This window comes from Thamnophis sirtalis, unplaced genomic scaffold (genome assembly GCF_051295495.1).
Source record: "Thamnophis sirtalis isolate CommonGarterSnake01/CBP01778 unplaced genomic scaffold, rThaSir2_p1.2 scaffold_4, whole genome shotgun sequence".
NCBI lineage: Eukaryota > Metazoa > Chordata > Lepidosauria > Squamata > Natricidae > Thamnophis > Thamnophis sirtalis.
The window spans coordinates 137,439,897-137,448,391 of record NW_028261384.1 but is presented as its reverse complement, the minus strand read 5'-3'; the positions used below and the strand labels follow the sequence as shown (position 1 = coordinate 137,448,391).

The window sequence follows — 8,495 nt, the reverse complement described above, 5'->3', positions numbered from 1 at the left end:
TGTCTCTCTCTGTCTCTGTCTCTCTCTCTCTTCCCCACCTCGTACTTCTGCATAGTACTGGAAACATCATCTGGATAAATCAGACCATACAAGTTTACCTAAACCACAACTATCAGGCATTTGGATAGAATTGCAGTTTTTAAATGTTATTATCTTTGCAGAATTATGGGTTTTTATATTTTAATAAAATCTCTTTGACCCAATGGATTATAATTCTGGCCAGTGATTCTGTCATGTTTTAGTTTATGCGCACACATTCAAGGTATTGACCTGTCTGTTACGATCACTCAAATCAATGCTTGCTTATGAGCCTTGGGGGTGCAGTGGTTAGAGTGCAGGACTGCAGGCTACTTCTGCTGACTGCCGGCTGCCAGAAATTTGGCAGTTCGAATCTCACTAGGCTCAAGATTGACTCAGCTTTTCATCCTTCCGAGGTGGAGGACCCAAAATTGTTGGGGGCAATTGGACGACTCTGCAAATTGCTTAGAGGGGGCTGTAAAAAACACTGTGAAGCGGTATATAAGTCTAAGTGCTATTGCTAGTGTTATTGCTATGAGTGCTGTGCTATTCCTTTTTTAAAATTATTTTATTTTAATCTGGATTCCAAAATATATGATGTGAGTAGACTTAATACCGCCGCAATAAGCCTACCTGGGTTATAATTCAGAATAGATTCTGTTTTTTTGGTAATGTCGGAATCGCTCATAAGATTCGTGGGTGTCTTATATGCTCAGTTTTAGTCGTAACGATTTTCCTTAGAGATATTTAAAAGGAATTCTCATTGTATGACCACAAATGTGTTTTATTTGCATTTTAAATAACTTCAGGCCCATAGTTTTTCTGTTAGATTGAGCATATTGTATCTATTGTGTCTTTATTTCAAAAAATCTTAATAATTATCTAGAGGTATATTATTATTATCATTTTGTTCATTAAACATAAAACTCAGTCAACAGAATATTTAAAAATGTGTCACAAATATCATTGACTGGCACTGATGGTTGATGTGCATTGCTGCCAGCATCCTAGGTATCAACCGATGATGATGATGATGATTTACACAAGAGTGTGAAATCACACCTTCTATTTCTTTAGATGGTATTAGCCTTCCTTCTTCGCATTGAGTTCTCCTTTTATATTTTATTTATTATTCTAATTTACGTGCTAATTTATCTGCCATTCATATGTTATAAGTATTTTATTTTGTATTATAATTTTATAACTGAGTGATACTGTTGTCATATTTTAAAACTATCCATTTATCAATTTCTCATTTATTTTGTTCTTTCCGGAGGTGGAAAAAAACCCCTCTGAGATATTTATATGTGTTCTCAGCTGCTTGAGTGGAACAGTATTGTCTATTTCTTGCTTCTTTCTTTCTATTGTTTTTACCCATTTATCATATATTTTTTTAAAAAATAACATATTTGTAATTTTTGTAATGATCTGCTTCATGGAAGTGAGACTTCTCCCATTCTTAGCTTAGCATCAGTTGTCAACTTCCATGATCAAAGTGTTATATGCCTGCATTCTTCACCAGATGAGGATTGGCAGATTACTATAAAAGTGTTTCTATAAAGTTCCTTTCTTTTATATGTGTGTGTGTGTGTGTGTGTGTGTGTGTAGTTTTGTGGGTTTTTTAAGTGTTATATATTAGTTTTTTTAGTGACCATGTTTATATTCTATTGAAAAAAAAATGGTCAGAAATTTTAGTGAATCAGAGAGTGCAAAAATTAAATATCTCAGAAAAATATTAGATGTGTCAATATGATGAAATGTGATTATTAATATTTCAATTTGCAAACAGATGTCCAAACTGAGAGAGAGATCTTACTATTTTATTTCTAGAGTTGTATTCTTCTTGGGTGCTGGAGAATCTCTCTTTCTCGTCTTTGCATTGATTAGGGAACTTGAGACTAAAAGATGAAGAATAGTTGAAGGAACTGGGTACGTCTAGTCTAGTGAAAAGAAGGACTTGGGGTGACAGGATAACAGTCTTCCAATATTTGAGGGGCTGCCACAAGGAAGAGGGGTTCAGTCTATTTTCCAAAGCACCAGAAGGCCAAACAAGAGGCAATGGTTGAACGTAAAGAAGGAGAGAAGAAATCTAGAAGGAGAAGTTTTCTGACAGTGCGGACGATTAATCAGTGGAATGCCTTGCCTCCAGAACAGAGGTGGTATTCAGCCGGTTCGCACTGGTTTGGACGAACCGGTAAGGGTAACCTGCGGATGGGGGGTGCCAGCCCACCAGCCCGGGTATAGTCGCATCCTATACTGATGTGCTTTTGATGTTATACGTATATGCAAGCAAATTGGCGTGTTTTGTGATGGTGGTGGGCGGACTGATAATAACAATAAATGAATCCCACCTCTGCTTCAGAAGTTGTAAATGCTCCATTACTGAAAGTTCTAAGAAGAGATTGGACAATCATTTGTCTACTATGTAGCTTTTTATTTCTGAATGTGGATATCTTGAGAGCTGAATGCCCATCCTGATCTATTTTCCCTTATTACTCAACCTCCCGTATTTTGTAATTTGAATTAAACCTTTCTTCCCTCCTTCTCTCCCTTGATTTTATATTTGCTATTTGGTGTTGTTCGGGGGTGGGTTTCACATTTTGCTACCACCAGTTCACCATGTGCGTGCCACTTCCATGCTTGTGCCCAATCCTCCACGCATGCATTTTGTTTGTGGGTGCACCTTCCGTGTATGCGCCCGGGCTCAAAAATGTGACTAAATAGGACAGAATAGAGACGATTTCTGCTACCAGTTCTGGCAAACTGGTCCAAACTGGCTGAATACCATCTCTGGTGTTGTATCAATTATTTGGCAAATAATTGGTATTCCCTGAAAAAGTTGGTCCTTTGGAACTCTCCCTTACTGGACCATGAGCGTGATGCTTCTATTTATTTATTTTTTAGTTTGGATCATAGCATCCTTTTATTATAAGAGCTTCTTGAGATTTTCCCTTGAGCATTCTCTGGATTTTTTGGGGGTATTATACTGTACATGAATCCTTGATATTGAAGTGTAGATTATAGACATGGGGAGAATAATGTCGCTTTGCCCCATTTGATTGGTCCATGAAGAAACTTTGGTTATGAGGAAGTTGGTGAAGGGACATTGCTGGAACTCCAATGATGGGACATTTTTTTAGTAAATAATTATAATTATATGTACTTTGGCATCTTTGACTGTTAGTTCTTGGGCTAACTGGACAACGTACAAAGAGGGGCATTTAAGAATATAGGAAAGTGGATATGGAGCAGACAGTAAAGGATCATTGTCCTTATACGTGATGGGTTCAAATCTCCACTGAACCCTGAAACTCGCCGGGTTGGAGTAGATGAATCTATTCCATTCTTTTCTTACAGCGCAGGGCTGCAGTGGGGCTAATTTGGGGTACCTCCCCCTAACCCAGCTAAATCAATTGACCGTCAGTGGGATTCATACAGAACTCCATTTTGCTGGATTATCAAAACAGTGACCCACCCAGATTCATTTGCTGAGATGGGGAAGCTGTAGAAATCCAATCAATCAATCAATCAATCAATCAATCAATCAATCAATCCAATAAACCAGCCTTAAGCCTTAACTCTTCTTTTTCAGACAGGTTATCCCCCTTTCCCCTTCTAGATCTCAACCCTAAGGAGGAAACAACAGAATCTGAGATATTCCTGAGATGGTTTACTTTTATTCATCCAGACGCCAAGTGAGCGAGCAGACAAATGATCATTAACAGTTTGGTCTCACAATGCTAGAGGCAAATCTAGGATGGGTTGAAATGGAGCAGCTGGTTCATTTTTTACCCTGGGTTTTTGAGATGTTCCTCTGTGTGAACTTCATGGGGAGGGCTTCATGGACCACCATACAAGTGAACGATACATCGTTGTCCCAATCAGACCTGGGGATGGAAAGTCTGCTGTACTGAAGGAAGGAGTCATCATGCTTATTCTTCACAGCTGGAGTGGTCACATAGTTGTCTTCTGGCAAGGGGTTGTGATTCTTTAGCCACTGGACATCAGCATCTTCTGAATAAAAACCATCTAGCATGCAGGTAAGACTCACACTTGTGCCTGGGTTGAGCTCATCTTGGTGAGGAGCGAAGAGGTAGACCTTGGGTGCCTTGCTCTTGCCTTGGTAAAGTTGGAGGGAAGAAACAGAACAATGAAATATAGGAAAAATTAGTGGCAGCAATGAATGGTTCACATCTCTTGCTAAACTCTTTTTAGCCATTTATACCACTAAACCACGGTTTTCAGGCCATTGCATGACTAGATGCAAAGCCAAGTGTGAAATTTGTTTCCCAGGTCATGGATGGTATTCACTTTCTCTACCGGTTCACAAACGTGAGTGTGTACCATGCACATACACGCTCAGCCTTCTGTGCATGAGCATTGATGATTGTACACGGGGCTTGCACACATGTGCATGATTTGAAAACGTGCCCAAATAAGATGGCACAGAGCCGGTGTGGGCGGGCAGGCCCACCTGCGATTTCCACTACTGGTTTCGATGAACCTGTCCAAACCGGCTGAATACCACCTCTGATCTGTACTTATCCACCCAATATTTGGATTGTTGATGCCGCCCCTTTTCATATCTCTAAGCTCGCATCACACACCATATGTCATAGAGATTGTCTTACAATGCCTCGGCACCAATGAAGACAAGTCAGTTAGTCCCGCCTGAGGGGGAACAATGTAGCTTCCTTCTTACCTCTGGTCTTGGAAATGGTCTTTGTGACAGGGGTAACAAAGGATGGATGTTCCACCACACAGGTGAAAGTCTCTCCCGATTCCCAGTGTTGAGTGAAGACGTTGAGGCGACTGACAATAGTGTAGGTACCACTTGATTCTTCTGTAGTTTCCTGTGCTTCAGCATGCAGGGGTTCATTACTCTCCCGAGACCAGGTAATTTTCAACCCCTCTTCATTTTGTAGATTGTTGACAACACAGCTGATCTTGCTATTTCTATCAAGGTACAAGGATCTTGGTGTTGGGGGCAGAAGATGCACATTAATACCTCCAGCGGGACAACCGCTTCCACCTAAGGATAAAAAAATGAATGTCAGTTCCCTCGTCAACTCTCATTTCTTCCCCACCTAACAGGCTCTTGATCTGATCTATACAGGAGCTGCTTTTGAGTTGAGGAAATACAAGTCAACAGCAGTAGCACTTCAACTTATGTACAATTTCATAGTGCTTTAACGGTCCTCTCTAAGTGATTGGCAGAGTCAGCATATTGCCCTCAACAATCTGGGTTCTCATTTTATTCGCCTCAGAGGCCTGGTTGGGATTCCACCAGTTTAACAACTGTTTCACTGAGCGCATGATTTGCGCGTGTGCACAGTTAACAGAAAACTCACCTTCTGCATTACTGCTGGTGAGGAAAACAGCTGATCTACTTTGCCACGCCGATCAGCTGTTCTTCAGAAAGGGAAATATATGTGTCTATAGTGGGTGGGAGAGCCCACTTCAAAGTCGGAGTGAACTGGTTTGCTCCCAGCTGATAATCGGAGCTAACAGTTCACCCGAACCGATCCAAACTGGTAGTATCCCACCTCTGCTCAGAGGGACGGAAGACTGAGTTAAACTCGACCAGTCAGGAGATCGAACTCTTGACAGTGAGCAGTGAGCAAGCCTGCAACACTGCATTTTAACCACTCTGCCAGTACGGGCTGCAATTGAACCATTAAAAAATGTTTCCACTTTTGGTCTATGGAGATTCTCAGTCATCCAGGTCATGGTTGCCCCAAAGGTGCTTTTTCAAGAGGCAACTGGGCTTCTTCTGTGAAGACCATTCGCTTCTCATCCAAAAAGCTGAAGAAGAGCTGAAGAAGCTTCCTGGATGAGAAGCAAAACGTCTTCAAAGAAAAATAAACCAGAAATTTTCCACATCTGGATTTCCTCTCCCTAAAGATGGTTGTCTGAGCAGATGAAGAAGCCCTAAATTCATGAAGATTTATTGGAAAATATTACGGATTTTCACAAAGGTCTTATGAAAAGTTGGGCCAACTCTTCCTCCCCCCCCCCTATTTTCATTCCACGTTCGCTTATACAAACCAGAATTTGCATAAGATCATGATTACCTTCACATTTCTTGGCTCTGCCTTTCACCTTGGTTTGCGACGCTGCATGGGTGACTTCGCAGTAATAAACCTTTCCTTCCAGCCAGTCGGCTTGGGTGATGTTGACTACGCTGGCAGTACTGAAAGTATATGTGCCAGGATCCTGCCAAGCAGGATAATTGTAGGGACGCAGCAATCCAGACCGGCTGCCCACCTTCCAGTCAATGACCAATTGCTTGGGATAGTAGCCTGAAATGTGGCACCACAGCTGTATGGACCCATCTCTGGAACCGCATGAAGAGTGGAGCACGTTGATCTCGGGGCCCACAGGCTTACGGGTTTCAATGCCTAAGCAGTAGGAATTAGATGACCGATTTAAGTATTGTTTAGTACTGGTCGGTTGGATGCCCATGCTTCACTATGGAACTATGTGATCAGGCTTGATAAATTGACAGCTAAAGTTTGAACATTAACGAATAGTTACAATCGGCCTCTCCTCTCCCCTTCTCTCCCTCAGGCTTGCCCCACAGAAGGTTCTCCTCTCCCCTTCTCTCCCTTAGGTGTGCCCTACAGAAGGTTCTTCTCTCCAATCCCCCTTCTCTCCCAGTCCTCAGGCCAGATGAGCCATACGCTGGTTAGGCCCATGTCCAATTGGCAGTTGGAACAGAGTTCTTTTCAAGTGGGGAGGGGGAGTAGAATGCCTAACTCCATAGCATCTGAGCGTGTTAATAATAATATAAGAAATACTAATGCTGTAATGGTCATTTTGAAAAATGGCCTCTCCCCTTCTCTTCCTTAGATGTGCCCCACAGAGGCCTCTCCTATCTTATCCCCTTCTCTCCCTCAGGCTGGCCCCATTGATCTTCTCCTATCTCCTTTTCTCCCTTAGGTGTGCCCCACAGAGGCCTCTCCTATCTTATCCCCTTCTCTCCCTCAGGCTATAACTTTACTGGACTCACGTTCAATTCTTTGGTCAATTGTCGTGCGGGTGGCTGCATGTTCGACATTGCACTGGAATGACTCTGATTGCCACTGGCTGACGGGGATGGTGAGCAGGCTGCTGTGAGTATACCGGCTGGAATCAAGCAAAACTGGAGGGAAGTTATGGATTCCACTGGTGATGGCGCCTGAATTCCATTTCACTGTGGCCGGTTGAGGGAAGTAGCCTTTGACGAGACAACCAATGGAGACTTGGGAAGTGGTGGTAACATCTTGGTTACAAGGAACCAATGGGAACACAGTTGGGGCTGTTGGGGCTGTTGGGACAGCTGTAGGGGAAGATAAAGATAACACAGCGAAGATAGTGAGTTTATATCCTGTTAAAGATGGCGACCTTGATGAAATGCTTTCTAGTAGTTCTGATGTTTTCTATTATTTTCAGTGACTCTCTGTGAATGTCATACTCAAGAGATAAGAATTTGAATACCAGGACAGTGGACGTTAAATAACAATCAGCTTTCTGACACTATTTATCCCTTCTTTTCAAAGGAGGAGGAAATTGTGACTGAGGGAACAGTGGTTATCTCTTCCAGCACAGGAGTTAGAAAGAAACAAAAGAGAAACAAGAGAAGGAGAAGGAGGGGAAAGTGAGGAGGCATTTTACAGACCAGGGAAGCAGGGGGTCAGAATATTTCCCCTCCCCCTCCCTGCATTTCCCTAATCTGTATTTCTCTCATAAATAAGATAGATGAACTGCTCCTTTCAAATAGGAACAAATCAGACTTTTCCAACTCAGCAAAACCCCTGCTTCATGGCTGAAATATCGCTGAGTACTTCAGTTTATGACAGCTGCCTGTAAATCACAGGATTTCAGATTCAAAGAGTGGAAAGAATTGCAAAAACATGCATTAAAAAAGGGGAGGAGGTATATGCATTTAGATTAACAACTGATGTTGGAAACATGTCACTACACGAGTAGTGTACATGACACTACACTACACTACACTATGTCAGGGTTCCGATGGATGCCCTAATTAAATTATGAGCCTCAAGCTAAGCTTCAAAAGAAATCCAGTTATTTATTAGGAGCTCCATGTCAGCACGTACCCAAGTGAAGCCAACTCTGACCCCACTTAATTTACGACCAAGACTTAATCCTGTGTCATAAATCACATTCGCCAATGGAACAATTTCACGGGTTGTAGAGATCACTCCCTTCCGGCTGCTGTAGGAAACCCTGAGATACAGCCTTGAGAAAGATATGTCTGGAATGTAATTCTGTTTCTAACAAGTAGGAAGCAGCAGGTGAAACTAGGGGAAATGACATCAAATACCATTCCACTAGCACAGGAGGCCCCCTTCCCAGGGCTGTGTCCTTTTTCCATTACTCTCCTCACTATATACCAATGGCTGCATCTCGGAGGATCCCTCTGTTAAACTACTGAAGTTTGCACAGCTGATACAACAATTATTGATCTCACTAGA

The 8,495-nt window shown here is 42.2% G+C and overlaps 1 gene segment (V, D, J or C); it reads right to left on the bottom strand.

The window, feature by feature from the left end:
- Nucleotides 1-3,679: 3,679 nt before the first annotated feature.
- Nucleotides 3,680-8,495, bottom strand: part of LOC148046865 (Ig gamma chain C region-like) — a 112,018-nt gene continuing 107,202 nt past the window's right edge. Inside the window, 4 exon segments of the C gene segment in view lie at nt 3,680-4,137; nt 4,721-5,050; nt 6,093-6,419; nt 7,031-7,339. Coding sequence covers nt 3,800-4,137; nt 4,721-5,050; nt 6,093-6,419; nt 7,031-7,339 — 1,304 coding nt within the window.